We start from the raw sequence: 16679 nt of genomic DNA on the forward strand, positions 1-16679 counted from the left end.
AGAGTACAGTGGAAACAATCACAGGTCACTGCAGCCTCAACTGCCCAGGCTCAAGTGATCCTCCCATGTCAGCCTCCCAAGTAGCTGTGACTACAAGCACTCTACCATGCCTTGCTATTTTTATTTTATTTTATTTTATTTTTTATGTTTTTAGTAGAGATGGAGTTTCGTCATGTTGCCTAAGCTGTCAGGCTGCCAGACTGATCTTGAACTCCTGGGCTCAAGTGATGCACCTACCTTGGCCTCTTAATGTGCTGGAAATACAGGCGTGAGCCACTGCATGCAGCCACATGAGCTAAACTTAATTCAGATGGTAGACTGAAATATGTGTTTGAGAGAACTGTGGGTGGTGTATATGGAAATATATGGCCAGAGGCAGATTATACGAAAATCTTTAATGCCTTGTAAATAGTACGGACTTTTTTCTTCGGGGAGGTGGTGGCCAAAAGGAGTTCCTAGATGAGCAGCATCAATATAACTTGAGATCTTGTTATAAGGACAAATCCTTGGACTCTGTCCCTGGTCTGCTGAAAGAGAGACTGGATGGGAGTCCAGCAATCTCTGTTTTAGCAAGTTCTCCAGCTAATTTTGGTGTGTGTTTGGAGATCCACTGTCCTAGGGAATGGAGAAGAGTTTTAAGGAGAGCAGTGAGTTGGTTAGGTTTTGGACAGTAATTCATATGGAGGAGGGATTGAAGAGGGAAATTTTAGAGATAAACAGTTTAGATACCGATAGAATAATTGAACAAAGAAATAATGAAGCATGAAACCAAAGGTAGTTTCAGTGAAAGGAAAAGAAAGAATGAATTTGGAAGATATTTAGGAGGCTTATTGTCTGATTAGATAAAGTTTTGTGGGGAGAGGAGAAAGAAGTCAAGATGACTGCCACATTTCCTAATGGCTGACTAGATGAAGGACCTAGTCCCTCTCCAGAAAAACAAGAAAGGGAGCAACTGTAGGAGGAAGTGCTATTAATTTGGTTTTTGATATATTAAGTTTGAGTTACGTGAAGCACACCAAAAAAAGTAGTGTAATTGGCAGTTGGCATTTTGGATTTGAAACTCCAGAGAGGGTAGTAATTGTTGGTTGAAGTAATTGAAGTGTGGCTCATCTAGCCTGGGTTATCCCAGAAGTAGAGAGCCTGGGACTAAATCTTTAGGAGAATAAACACTGAAAAGTAAGAGGAAAAAGACCCTATATGAAGAAAATGAATAAGAAAATCAGAATTGTAGAAAGAGAATCTGGAGAGAGAGTGTCAAGCGAGAAGAAGAGAGAAATAAACACCTTAATGCAGAGGGCGAAATGAGAAAAGATGAGCATTCACTGGATTCAGACGGTTAGTAATCTTTGCAAAAACATTTTCATTTGTATGCCTGTAACAGGAAGCGGAGAAACTAGTTAAGAAGTGAAAGGGAGGTAAAGAAACACAAATAACAAAGGTATTTAAGTATTCCAACAAGTCTCTTGTTGACCTCATGTTGCATATGTATTCATGGCTACTTAAAAATAACTTTAAAAGACTTACTCTATTAACTAATCATTATTCCATTGAAAATGCAGGAAGAATCAGACCCTAAATTTTGGAAATCAGAGTGTTATTATAGATGTTTAAAAATCTCTAGGAGTAGACAGAGACTCGTTATCTGCTACTAAAATGAAGCGTTTTTATGAGTTTTACAAATATATTGACGTTATCTACAAATTTCGTATATCTGACTTTCAGCAAAGATTATGTCCTGTTACTAAGCTGTAGTCTATGGCTAGATGGTAATTCTTAGGATACATAACTGATAGAGATGAGTAGCCAAAATTTAAGAACTCTAACTAAGGACCTTTAAGGATGGAAAGTTTATAGATGACAACATAGTTGGTAGAATTCGCCCTTTTACCTTTATTGTTTAGAGGGTAGAGGATAGTCATAATGCTATCTTTCAGATGCTGCCACATTTCTTCAGATATCTATAAGTGGCTGAAGAATATACACTGTAGGACATTATGTCTGTTTCACACTTGAAGATGTTATATTTCTGCTGTCATTTCCTAAGGTATAGCCATTCTTCATGGCATTGAGAATTGCAATGGCCTCTTCAAAACTGCATTGAAGGTCATTTTAGTGTGGCAGTTACTTTGTACTTCGTAAGGTTTATCTTTATTTTCAGTAAGATAAGGTGTATTTTAAAAGTGTTAAGTATTGCTAACTTCTGCATTCTGTCTTGTATCAAAATTTGGATGCAGATTCAATATTTGGAACTGAATAAATCTTCACTGTCCAGATGATAACCACTAGTCACACGTGGCTGTTGATCACTTGAAATGTGGCTAGTCTGATTAACATGTGCTGTCCATTTTAAGTGTAAAACGTGTGCCAGATTTCTAAGATTTAACAAAAAATAATTTTTATGTTGATTACATGTTGAAAGGATATTTTGTATATTCTTGATAAAATATTGCCATGTCATTAAAACAGTTTTACCTTTTTTTACTTTTTAAAATGGTGACTCATGCCTGTAATCCCAGCACTTTGGGAAGCCGAGGCAAGAGGATTGCTTGGGCTCAGGAGTTCAAGACCAGCCTGAGCAACACAGCAAGACCCTGTCTCATTTAAAAGAAAAAAAAAAAAAAAAAATATATATATATATATATATATATATATATATATATATATATATATAATGAATTTTTAAAACGTGGCTACTAGAAAATTTTAAATTGCATAGATGGCATGCATATATTTCTGTTGGACAGCACTGGTATAAAATCCTTGTGATTTTGTTACACAGAATATTTTTGACTTGGGCATTCCACTATTGAGCATGAGCATATTTTAATACTTTAATAGTATACAAACTTCCATTATAATTCTCAGCTTTAGAGACAAAGCAAAGGCTTAGGGTTAATTTCAAGTCTATAAAAGAAAGTCCAAAATATTAATGCTAAGTTCAAAACTCAACTAATCTACTACATAAACGATTTCTCCTCTAGTCTGTTTAAGGTCCAGACTTATCACCCTAAATTCCCTTTTATTCACCCCCACACCGGTAATCAGTTACTCTAAGTAATAACTTGTATCTATCTGAAATGTGTCCCCTCTTCACTCCTGATGCTACTTTCTTGATTAAGGCTCTCACTACCGCTCACTTAGACTATGACAGTAGTCTTGGAGCTGACCTTTCTTCTTCTAAAGGGATGTCTAATTTCAGTATACCCAGAGTCTAGCACAACACCAGTAGTAACCACTCAATAAATATTTCTTTAATTAATAGATGAGAGAGATGCTAATACCAATAAAAAGTTGCAGAGTGTATACTTTTAGTCCTATATAATATACAGGTATACAATTGAATACACAAAGTAAGTGCAGATGTAATTTGATTCCTGGCTGAACTTATCAATGCTTTATATTCAGCAACTTTTGCATTTTTTTTTAATTCAAGTTTTTCTTTATTGGATATTCTTAGAAGTAATGATATAATAAATGTTTTATTTTGCCAAGGATTTTGATTTGCCAGTATAAGCTTGTGGCAGTCAGTTCAGGGAATCATTGGTGCCATGCAGACAGCTCCTTGTTTTTGCCTGGAGTCCTCATGGGATTAAACTACATCTGGCAATAGGTAGAGATTCTGGTCTGGCCATCTTCAAAGGCAAGAGACTGCTAATATTTATCAGATCTATGTGGATAAGCAAATGGGAAGGTATTAAAATTTTTTAATTTTGTTTTTCTTTCTTTTGTAACTAACTATATAATATAAAACCTCCAGTTCATACAGTAAATTAATACATTTTGTGATGGCTTTTGAAGAGAAAACCTATTCATTTTTCTATACCTAGGTAGATGATTGACCACTATAATGTTTTAATTACTTACATCTATTTTTATAATTAGTTTATCTTAGAAAATGTAACAGCCATTTACAGTCTTCAACATTAAATTTCTAGGGATACAATTTTTTAAAGAGTTGAACATCTAGTATACCTGTTTTAAACATTGTAATATTCATAAATATTAGAGCATCATGTTTGCAATCTGGAAGTTTTTGATGCATGTTTATCTATGTGAGAAAGTTTACCTTTGGGCCTGTTTTAAGGTAGACTAGTCTACCTTCCAAGTGATGGGAAGCCTGCCTTTCAGACAGGCTGTGTCCTTCTCCTTATGCTTTTCACATTCTTAAGAGGTTATTAGTCCTGGGACTCAGTTTACCTGTTATTGAAGAATATTAGCTCTGCATTTAACTGACAAAATAAAATGGCTGCATTCCAGGTACTTGTCAGGAAGTGCAATCTAGAACCTACCATTCAAAGCCCCCCAAAGAGAAATAATGTTTGTGCAAGATTGCCTAAAGAATATGTGGTCTCCCCATTTGTCTATACTTTAAATCTATCCCAGGATTAACTCAGTCCCTCTGAGGGTTACATACCTGGATTCCATCATATTGCCAAGAGAGGAATTTCTTATCTCAGGAATAGAAATAATGTGTTTTTCCAGGCCATCTGGTTTGTTTTTACATTATGGTCATTTTTGACTCCTGTAATTGTTTGTGTTTCTTTCTTTATGTTGCCTGCTAGAAAGCTTAGCAACAAATACATGGCTCATCATGTATAGGTTTGTTAAAACGAGTATTTGGAATTTCATGGCATGGTCTTTATATGATATCTCCTTTTTATTTTTATTTTTGCATTGCCTCACTTTTGTTAAATGTTTCTTGCTGCATATACATCACTGTAAGCTCTATGAATTACTTTCTGAACAGAGGCTTACAAAATGCAAACAAATAAAAGAAACAGGTATAATTGTTTCCCATCCATTTTAATGAGAGGTTTTTTTTTTTTTTTTTGAAAAGCTCCATATCCCTATGTGTGTTATACTATAATTAGTTTAACATAGCTGTATGTTGTGAATTCCTAGATTTTAGATGAAAAGTGACCTAAGGTTGAAATGTTAATTAAATGTTTTAATGTTCTGTAGTTCTAAAGAAAATAGTTGGATAAAATGTCAGTATATAGGAGTATTTTAAAATTAAAAAAAAATCATCTCTCTGAAAAGGAAGGTAATTGTACAAGTTTGTCTAATCCTTTTGATCTTGGCACACAGCAATACAGACTTCAGTTGAGATTAAAACTATGAATTTCAAAGGAAACATGGCCTTCAGTGTGTACAATATATAACAGCTGGTTGACTAGTCCATTTAAAACTACACAATAACAATTGTAGACAGAATGATTCTCCTGCCAAAAGATGCACGAGTGCTTGATGGTTATATCAAGATACGATACTAACTCACACTTTTCTTTAGTAATGATATAAATGTAGAAATGAACTGTGTACTGCTGGCTCAAAATATCTCTTCTGCCCAACAGTTCAAGGGCAGTTTAAAAGTACAAAACCCCTTTTAGTGATTTTTCTATCTGCTTTTCAGGCTGAACTTCAATATGCTGTTGACTAAATTTCATTTTTTAGAACTGTCAGCTACAATTTTTATTCTTAGCATCCCACAGTTTTTTTCCCTAAATCTTTCATTGTCCATTTTTACCTTCTTTGGCATCATGACTTACTGATCTTAATGTCACAGCTTCACACATATTTTTAAGCTCTCAAACTTTTCTTTGTAAATAATATAAAGCTTGTTTCACATTATATATATATATATATATATATATATATATATATATATGTATATTAAGGTTAATAGCGGAACACTGAAGCATTGTGATTTATATATAATCAGTATGGAGGAAACTCATGCTCATATTAATGGATTTCAGTTTATTAAATATTTCCATTGTGTTTTACCTCAAGAAGCAATCTTTAAATTAGTTAAATTGATGGCATTTTTTTAAAAATGAGGATTGATTTGAATTTGTCACTTCCGGCAAGTCCCATTTAGAAAATATATTTGTATTCTGAACTTATATCCATCCATTATGAAAAAATGTTAATTTTCTGTTACCTTTGTTAGAAAATTTTGATGCAACAGAGTTAACAACATCTTTTCTTTTCTTTGGATTTATTTCAAATAAGGAAATTTACCTTTAGACAAAATTAAAATTTGCTAAAGTCACTCAGATTCACTGCAGATTCAGAGCCAGCATTTAAGGAGTTAATGCATCTTATTAGGGAGACAGGAAATCTGGCAACTATTGCAGAAACTAGACCTAATGGTGCACACAAACAATTTGTCAGTCTTCTTAAATGTGAATAGCTTTCTGCAAAGTGGCTGCTCTTGCTTTGTTTGAACAGGCTAAACTTTTCCTTTTTGGACTTTACATCTTAGAAGTGAAATGTGATCCACATATTCAATCAAAATCATTTAATTCAAAGCATATTTTGATTGGAACAAAGTTGACATGGAAAGAAACTTTAGAATAAAAAAGTTGAAAGGACTTTATATCATATATTTAGCAGGAAAATTTGAAACAGTTCTAATTAGGCTGAAAAAAACAGCTTTCTTCAATGTAAATTACAAAGGTCATATATCAATGTTAAGGAAACATTACCACTAGTGTTTGAAATCCAGCACATGCAAACATAACAGACCAGTTCGTTTTAAATCTGTGTGTGTATGTGTTTGTATAGGAAGAAGGCCGTATTACATTTAAAATGAAAAATACTTAAAATTCCAAGTTTATAACTTTGTATATTACCACCTTGCCAATCTAAACATGACTTCCTTTAAAACATATTGTTATCTATATTCAAATGAATTAAGACTCTTAATTACAAGTAAAATAAAATTTTACAAAATGAATATTTCATTCATTATAACTATGATTAAATACATCTTATAAGTGAATGTATGTCAACTTAGGAGGGTTAACCAGTGATTTTCATTTTCTCATTCGAAACTTACAGCTATGGCATTTTGTATCTGGGAAGCTTTGTATCTTGGTCCTTTTAGAAGCCTGGGATTGGAGGTAGTGGCACAGGTGTACAGAAATGTGTATCTGGGCTGCCTAGACTTATTTCTCTCTGCTTATAAAAAGTGTATAAGGAATATTTGATCTTTTTATTTACTTTTTTATAAAAATCATTTATCTCATAAATATTGCTAGTTTTTATTTAGTTTCTTTTTTTAATGGAGTGGTATGAGAATGTTTAGCCAAAGAGTAGGTAAATGTTACCATTAAGCTAGGACTGACAAGTATGAGAAACATAAATAATAAACAAATAAGGTTTCTTGGTCTTGAAGTAAACAATTATCTAATAATTTCCTTTGTTAGTTGAAATTGGTTTTCTTGATTTTTACATAATTTTTACATTACCAAAAATTTGGTTTTTTGAAAACAAAAGGAAATTGCTAGTGTATCACTAATGCATGTGTACATTAAATACATGGTTAATGCCTTTTAGTTTGGAATTTTTATTCTCAAATAGCATAGAGTTTCTTGGAAAAAGCTGGCTATTTCTATATGTTATCATATTTTTTGACTCTACTATAGAAAGCAACAATAGTATTATGTAATATTTTTCCTAAAGAAATAATCTATTTCTTAAGTAGGTTAGTTTCAGGAAAACATTGATTGTGTTCTTTCAGTGAGATTTACTAAACATAACATGCAGACACATACATATACACACACGTGCACACACACACACACATTGTAATTATTTCTGACACAGTTATACAAACCTGTTTATGAATAATTTACTATTACCTTTGTATTAAAGCTTTAATTTGTTGATATTCTATATGCAGACCAAACAAATGAAAGTTACTAATAAGTGTATATGATGTCTGTGTACTGTACTTTTTAGCATATCTGAAGTCTTTTAGTCTTTGCCTAATAGATCTTATTAAAAAAACAGATATCAGCCCCAAGACAGTTTGTCAACACTAATATGAGTCCCCCTGGATTGGGTTGACAATTTGTGTGAGACTTCATATGATAGTCTTTTCATGGTCTTATTTGATCCTTAACAATTGGACATTAGTCACTGATTTATTTTATAATAACTCAGATGAGTTGAATATTATTGTATTGTGTTGGACGTTTTAGTGGATTTTCTTTTTTATAAATTTTACTCAGAGCACACATTGGATGTAAATGATGTATGCAGCCTGCTAGGGGAGTACTAACAATTGATTGGTTAGGTTTGAGAGCAGCATGGGAAGAATGTTACTATCCCCTAGCTGCAAACCATATTTAACTCCAGGCTTAATGAGGACTGTCGGTTTTGAAGGCTTTGAAAAATCTTAAATGCTCAGCATTCCACTGGCATGTTTTCATTTTTTTGTGACTAAAAATGTGGACCTAAATGAGAATTTTATATATATGAAGAGTATTTTTTAAAATCTTAACATATACAAAAGGGATTTAATATAAGTTTTATGATATATGTTTTTAGATCTTAAAAATAGGAGTTATAAAAGGCAACCTCGGGGTATCCCATTTTGAATTTTCTTCTGTTTGTATTTTTTTCCTTAATTTCTTCCTGCCTGTCCTTTTCTCTTCCCTCGAGCCTTAAGTGCATTTACCTACTACTGATTAGGCAGTTGTAATTCACTGGTAACAAAAGGATGTTAAAGTTCTGAACTGACTTTGTACTGAAATAACTTTGAAACTTCTTGGAATTCTGTTACACTTACCACATTGTTCTTTTAGGTCCCTTTTAAAAGCATTGTATATTGCAAGAAATGCTCGAAGCTGACTAATAAAATTTTTAGTTGAGTGTTTGAGAAAGTATTTAAAGTTTATTCATGAAGGTAACGTGTTTATCAACCTCTGGAAGTGATTTTGCCAATAGTTCCATGAATTACTGGTCAACTCCTTAAGGACTGACCTGTGACAATGTAAAGCAAGGTCTGAACCATGGCATTGTGGTGATCTCTGCATGTGTGTTTGCAGCATGATATGAGCACACAGTATCTTTCCTTTCAACATTTTTGCTTAAAACTCTGATGCAGTATTAAGATGCAAAGCTTTAAGCATCGAAATCTAACCAACTTTACCATTTTGAGTGTGCATAAAGAAGTAGTCACCCATAAGGAAAACTCAACAGTTCTTTGTTTGGTGACACATAAAATAAAATTGCCCTAGTTTTTAGAGCTTTAATATTGAGAAAATTCATTTGGACTTTGTCATTTGCTGAGCCTTCTAGAATTTTATGATCTCAAATCACAACACCATGGACACTCAGGAGACTCCTGACTGTTTTATCTTATTAAACAATTTTGAAATCATTAATTTTTAATTAGCTTGGATGCAGGGTTTTTTTTATTGTTTCAATAGTGTGCGTATATGAACTAAACGTTTTTTATTTAAACTACTGGCGAGAGTACTATTTATATAAATAAATACTCTTAGATTCTAAGAGTATATACTGTGAGTTTGCTTCATATAGTTATACATTTTTGTAAACTCAGAGATATTATATGCTAATCTATTATAGTAGAGCTTTTCGGCAGTTTATGAACTCAGATTTCAAACAGCCACCAAAAAGGATGTAAGCTTGAAGATATGTATAGGTCCTTCCCTGATTGAAAGTTCTAATTAAGTGAATTGGAGAAAATTAACTGAAATTAGCTGTCAGAAAGTCACATTTAAATGAGTGATGAGCTAGTCTGGCAGTAAACATTTAAATGATATAAATTGCCATTTAAGTGTATGGTTTAATGTTTGTCATGCATTAATGTGACATGAGACTGCAGTGACAATCAAGCAGCTTGCTCTAATTTGAACATATTTAGGGCTTTTGTGTGGAGTGCACTGCACACAAATTAAGACAATTGCTGTTTGTATGTATCATTGTAAATGTGCCTACCCGCCCCAACCCCATCCCTACCCAAGCTCTAAGTTAATGAAACCAAAGTATCATTTCTGTGTGTAACTTGCATTAGTAGTTCCTAGATTTTTTTTCGAATTTATGTACTTGAAATAGGAATTTACTTAGTTATCACAAGCTTCTCTCTTCTTTCAAGTAAAATATGATGCAGTTTTGTATTCTCATATCTGTTTAATAAATTCATAAATGTATTTTATAAGAGATATCTAAAACAGTAACTTTCTTAATTGAAATTAGCTAAATATTTTTAAGGTATTATTTCATTTAAGGTATACTTTGGAATGTGAGAATTGCCCAGAGTTTTATTTACAAACTTATATTTAAAATTTTATATTTGTGATATATTATAAAGCTGTGTTAAATATTAAAATAAATATTTTTTGTATTTAGCTACAAACATTTCTTTTTCATAGGCACTTATTTTAATAAAGCATATCTTGGCCGGGCGTGGTGGCTCATGTCTGGAATCCTAGCACTTTGGGAGGCCGAGGCGGGCGGATTATGAAATCAAGAGATTGAGACCATGGTGAAACCCCGTCTCTACTAAAAAAATACAAAAATTAGCTGGGCGTGGTGGTGCATGCCTGTGGTCCCAGCTGCTCAGGAGGCTGAGTCAGGAGAATTGCTTGAACCCGGGAGGCGGAGGTTGCAGTGAGCCAAGATCGCACCACTTCACTCCAGCCTGGCGCCTGGTGACAGAGCAAGATTCTGTCTCAAAAAAAAAAATAAATAAATAAAATAAAATAAGGGATATCTTTACACAGTGTCCACATGTAAATGAATAGAAACGTTTTCTGTCACAAGATGGGTTAATGTCTCTTTGGTTACTTGCTATACAAGTTGGTATGTTTGTTTTAAAATCAACAGATCTCTTATAACATAGCAGCAAGCCATACTAAAAATTTCAAGCCCTCACAATCACAGTCTTACTACTCTAAAAATAAGAATCAATTTTAACAAGATACCAGATATAACTTGGTATAGCAGTCTCTCCCTTATCCACATTTTGCTTTCCAGAATTCTAGTTACCTGTGCTTAACTAAGGTCTGAAAATATGTGAGTATAGTACAATCAAACACTTTGTGGTAGAGACAGAGACCACATTTACATAACTTTTATTACAGTATATATTTTACAGTATATTGTTATTGTTCAATTTTGTTGTTATTGTTGTCTCTTACTGTGCCTAATTTATAAATTACACTTTATCGTAAGTATTTATGTATAGAAAAAATATAGTACATGTAGCTATAGGATTTGGTACTATCCACAGATTCAGGCACCTACTGGGGGTCTTGGAACATACCCCTGTGGATGAAGGGGGATTATTGTATACTTTGAATTAAGCTTCAGAGTTTATGTTTGAACACCTTTTGATTTTAATATAATTATTTATTGTTAAACTAGTCTATAATACTAAACTTTTATGTTGAAATGATTTTGAACAATATTAAATAGTATTCAGAAGTATACTTTCTTAAGAAATCTCTTAAGTTTTAAAAAAGTTTTAGGATTTATAATGTAACTAAATTCAGCAAACATTTATTGGCATGTTACGTTTTAGGCACAACACTAGTAACTGGGAATATAGTGATGGATAGGAAGTGGATCTTGTGCCTAGCATCTCAACCAAATACTTGATTATGTTCATTCAATATTTATTGGGCACTATTATGTTAATAGCATCAAATATTTGGTCAGGTTTACTATTCATACCCAGAATAATAATTCAGTAATTGTAAGTATCCCCCACAAGATCTAATTTGTTAGCATAAACATTCAATCAAAATAACTAACTAATTTGGTTATAGATGTTGAAGTAGACTATAAAATATTTTAATTCTAGAAAAATTATAAATATTTCAAATGGATAGTAAATTTTTAACATTTTCACATTTGGTTTCCCAAAATAGTGTTTGCCTTTGTCTTTGTATGGCCTTCTTTTTTGAAGCATAAATTGAGTACTTGTCAGGCCCCGAGTTACAAATGTGACCAAGATAGGCGCAGTCCTGGTCCTCAGTGCTCTCAGTACAGTAGAAGAATACTGAAAGTTATGCAATTATTATAGTTCATTATGCCAAGTGCTGGAAAGCCTCTAATTTAAACAAAGGACAGATTCTGGTAGAAACTAGAACATCAGATAAGTTTTTTCCTTCCCCTTCCCCTTCCCCTTCCCCTTCTCCTTCCCCTTCCCCTTCCCCTTCCCCTTCCCCTTCCCCTTCCTTCTTCCCCTTCCTTCTTCCCCTTCCTTTCTGCTCCTCTTCTCTTCTCAACAGAGTTTCACCCTTGTCTTCCAGCTTGGAGTGCAGTGGTATGGCTCACTGCAACCTCTGCCTCCCAGGTTCAAGTGATTCTCCTGCCTCAGCCTCCTCAGTAGCTGGGATTACAGGAGTGTGCCACAACACCTTGCTAATTTTTGCTTTTTTAATAGAGATGGGGTTTCACCATGTTGGCCAAGCTGGTCGAGAACTCCTGACCTCAGGTGATAGAGTGCTGGGATTACAGGCATGAGCCACTGTAGCTGACCATAAGTTTTGTTTTTAAAAAATCTTTGTTCAAAGTAAAGTTAGTGTTAAACTTTACTGCATGTTCTAAATGTCTCTCTATATTTTAAAAAATGAATTCAGCATAGTAATACAATCTATACCCTTTTTCAGGCCCTGGAGAGTGAATTTGTTTCCTGCCAGCTTCACCAATGGATTGATCTCATTTTTGGCTATAAACAGCAAGGACCAGAGGCTGTCCGAGCCCTCAATGTGTTCTATTACTTGACCTATGAAGGAGCTGTCAATCTGAATTCAATAACTGATCCTGTGTTGAGAGAGGTAAGTTATCTGAACTGAGAAAGCAACTTACAGGCAGGTATATTTAAACTAGAAGGAGCTAGATAACACCTCCCCGATCCTTTGATTTTACCGATGAAGAAACTGAAACCAGATATAAAGAATAATCTTTCAGTTAGTGACCTAGCAGGAACTTGAACCCAGAGGTTCTTTCCAACAAAGTGTTTGACCCAATATAAAATGACAGCTCTTTCTATTTGAACCTGTTAAGGTATCAGTAATCTTATTTATAATTTTATATATCTTTGGAGGTTACTCACATGATTTAAAATAATAGGAAAATAGTAATAATTCTTCAAAGAGATATGATTATGAGCATATATTTATTGAAATGTGATAAAACACATATTTACTTGCAATACCTAAGGACATATATAACCATGTAGAAGTTAATTGGTGGGGGTTGAAGTCCAAATCTTTCTTATGTCATCTAACTTGTTAGATGTTATTGAACTTGTTTTATTCTTTTTCATTTATTTTCTCAAGTAAAACACTTAAAAGATGGTTTTGGCAAATGCAGCATTTACCAAAAAGGCTGGTCTGGAACTCCTGAACTCAAGTGATCCACTTGCCTCGGCCCCCCAAAGTGCTTGGGTTACAGGCATGAGCCACTGCCCCTGGCCATTTTTCTATTTTTGAGTTTACAGTCCACTGGCATCAAGAACATTCACATTGTATAGCCATCACCACCGTCCATCTCAAGAAATGTTGTATCTTCCCAAACTGAAATTCTTTATACATTAAACAAGAAATCCTCATTCCTTCCTCCCCCAGTTCCTGTACAATTAGAATTCTAGTTTTTATCTCTATAAATTTGACTACTCTGAATACCTCATATAAGAAGAATCAGACAATATTTGTCTTTTTGTGTGTAGCTTATTTTACTTAGCATAATATCTTTAAGATTTATCCATGTTGTAGAATGTATCACAATTTCCTTTCTTTTAGGCTGAATAATATTCCATTGTTTGTATATACCACATTTTGTTTATCCATTTATATATCAATGGGAATTTTGGGTTGTTTCCATCTTTTGGCTATTAAGAACAATGTGACCATCATCTATTCAAGTGTCTGCTTTCAATTCTTTTGGCTATATATACCCAGAAATGGAATTTCTGGATTATGTCATAATTTCATGTTTAACTTTTTGAAGAACCATCATACCAAATTATTTTTTTATATTTATTTTTTATGATCAACTTTTGCTAAAGACCATTAAAACTTTTGCTTTAAGTTTCTTTGACTTCCTTTTCTTCACTACAACCCTAAGTAGTTAATTATGAGAAAATTAAGCCTTAACTGGATAGTCTTCCACTCATCACACCCTAATTTATTTTTATATTATACATTATATAGACATACATATAATATATATTCTATATTAGCTTTTGCATTCCTTAAATACACATGGCCTGTGACGTTCTAAGTATGGTAAGTATTTGATGTTCTTGAAATGAGAATATATTACTTTGTTACTTAGCACTATTAAAATAAATATGCACATTTAATTCACAAAGCTTTCTGAATGTCATTAAAATAAATGGGGCCAGGCTCAGTGGTTTACACGAGTAATCCCAGCATTTTGGGAGGCCAAGTCAGGATTACTTGAGTCCAGGAGTTCAAGAGCAGCCTAGGCAACATAGTGAGACCCCATCTCCATAAAGAGTTTAAAAATTATCTGGGTATTGTGGCACACACCTAGTTTCAGCTCTTGGGGGTGGGGGCAGTGTGAGGTGGGAGGATCGCTTCAGCACAGGAGGTCAAGGCTACAGTGAGCCATGATTGCACTATGACTCCAGCCTGAGGAACAGAGTGTGACCCTGTTTCAAAAATAAGGTGGGGAAGGGATAATCTTTTATTGAAGCCTTTGCATACCATTTACCAGTGCTGAATCCGATAGTACAATGGAGTGTGATATAACAGAATAAACAAAGAAACAAATAAATATGCATTTGAGTCATGGTTCTGATGCCTACTAGTTGTGTTCCACAGACTGTGTTTCCTATATATAGAAGCAATACAATAATGCTCACTCTACAGAGGATGAGAGGACATATAATGCATGTAAACCTGGCATGGAGCCTTTCCCCTCCTAAGTGCTCAGCAAGTGTTAGTTCCTTCCCTTATGTTGCTCACAGTTAAATCCCTGGGTTAGAAAACACAACTATAAAAGGAAGATGAACTACTGATTATATCATAGAAAGAATCATAAAATGTTACCACTAGAGAAGTTATTAGAGATCATTTCCTTGTGGATGCATGCTGAGTTCATTGTGAGGCAAAAAAGCAGAAAACATGAGTAGGTCGTTAATTTATTCATTTTTTCAACAACCTTTTACTAAACCCAAATCATTTAATAAAGTTAAAGAGTTGAAAGGCAAGTGCCTGCCCTCCCTCAGTTAGAGTTCACTATCTAATGGGAAAATAGGTATAAGTAAACAAATATAATACAATCTGATAAATTCAGTACCAAGATAAATATATGTATGCATGCACAAGCACTGGATAGGTCTAAGCCCAAACTGACAGAATTTAGGCATGTTTTCTGGAGAATGAGAGGCTGGAGCTCCATACTGAAGGATGAATAAGATCATTGGCTAGAGTCATGAGCAAAAGTTACCTACACAGAGGCAACTGCATACCCTTCCTGCCCATAGATAAAAGAGATGGCTAGAGAATATGGTGTATGTGGAATGAACTGAAGATGAACAGATGAGAGAGAGGCACACAGGAGCCAAAAGCCTTAAGTGCCATAAAAAATAATTTTCAGCAGGGCATGGTGGCTCACACCTATAATCCCAGTACTTTGGGAAGCAAGGCAAGAGCATGGCTTGAGTCTGGTAGTCCAAGGCCAGCCTGAGCAACATAGCAAGACTTTATCTCTACAAAAAGATAAAAAACTTAGCTGGGCATGGTGGCACATGCATATAGTCCAAGCTGAGATGAGAGAATTGCTTGAGCCCAGGAGTTGGAGGCTGCATTGAGCTATGATCCTGCCATTGCACTCCAGCCTGGGCAACAGAGTAAGACCCTATCTACAAAATAATTTTAACTGCATCATAAGGCAGTAGGGAACCACTGAAGGTTAGTGACATGATCCCGTGTCACTGATATGTGTGTTTAGAATCTGAAAGAAGATTGAACAGATAAGAACTAAAAGTGCTGACTGATTTTTTAAAAGGGATCTTTGGTGATCTTAGAGCAATAGCTTAGAAGGTAGAGGATTGTGTTATGAATGGGAGATGAAGACAGTGAATAGAGAAAATAATTTAAGGGAGAATTTTTTAACAGCTTTATTGAGATATAGTTCACATATGTTGCAATTCACCCATTTAAAGCATATGATAGTTTTTGGTGTATTGACAGATTTGGACAAGGTTCACCACAATTCAATTTAAGAGCATTTTTGTCACCACAAAAAGAAATGTTTGTATGCATCAGCAGTTACTCTAAAGGAGAATTTTTTTTTAAATGAGTCAATATTGGACTGTGTTTCTGTGTTAATGGGAAAGATCCAAAAGGAGAGAAGCATGTCAGACATGCAGGAGGGAAAGCGTGTAATGCACTATCAAGCTCTGTGTGAAAGTGGAGAAGAACAAAACCCAGAGCATAGAGAGAGATAAGCACTGAACAGGAGGTAACAATAGAGCTTCGTCTCAGATTGAAGAGTAGACGGGTAGCATGGGGACTTTTATAAGTAAATGTGTATGAATGAGGTGGAAAGGCAACAAGACTCTCTTTATGAGGGTTTGTGCCAATGATGAGATAATATTTATGCTAATGGATGCTGCTCAACAATTTTAACTTTCTTTCAATTTTGTTTTTCTGTGTTTTCAACATTAGGAGAATAGGTGTAGAAAAAGTTAAACAGAGAGGGGTGTGTGTGTGTGTGTGCACGCACATATGCATGTGTGTATGTGTGGGGAGAGAGAGAGAAGGAGAAAGATAGACATAGGTGGGGTTTGCCTTGGAAGTATGGTGAAATGTATAAAAAAGGATCAAAGGTGCAAGGGTGGTTGATGAAACTATTAAAGGGATATTATGGAAAAGATAAAA

The 16679-nt window shown here is 34.2% G+C and overlaps 1 protein-coding gene across 4 annotated transcripts in view; it reads left to right on the forward strand.

The window, feature by feature from the left end:
- LRBA (LPS responsive beige-like anchor protein) overlaps positions 1-16679 on the forward strand; it is a 746578-nt gene that overhangs the window by 644894 nt on the left and 85005 nt on the right. For all 4 annotated transcript variants that reach the window (XM_074396837.1, XM_074396836.1, XM_010338615.3 and 1 more), the window contains one exon: positions 12435-12602. In XM_074396837.1, the coding sequence (XP_074252938.1) occupies positions 12435-12602 (168 nt within the window). The remainder of the gene's footprint in view (positions 1-12434; positions 12603-16679) is intronic.

Source organism: Saimiri boliviensis, chromosome 3 (assembly GCF_048565385.1).
Source record: "Saimiri boliviensis isolate mSaiBol1 chromosome 3, mSaiBol1.pri, whole genome shotgun sequence".
In the NCBI taxonomy this organism is placed as follows: Eukaryota; Metazoa; Chordata; class Mammalia; order Primates; family Cebidae; genus Saimiri; species Saimiri boliviensis.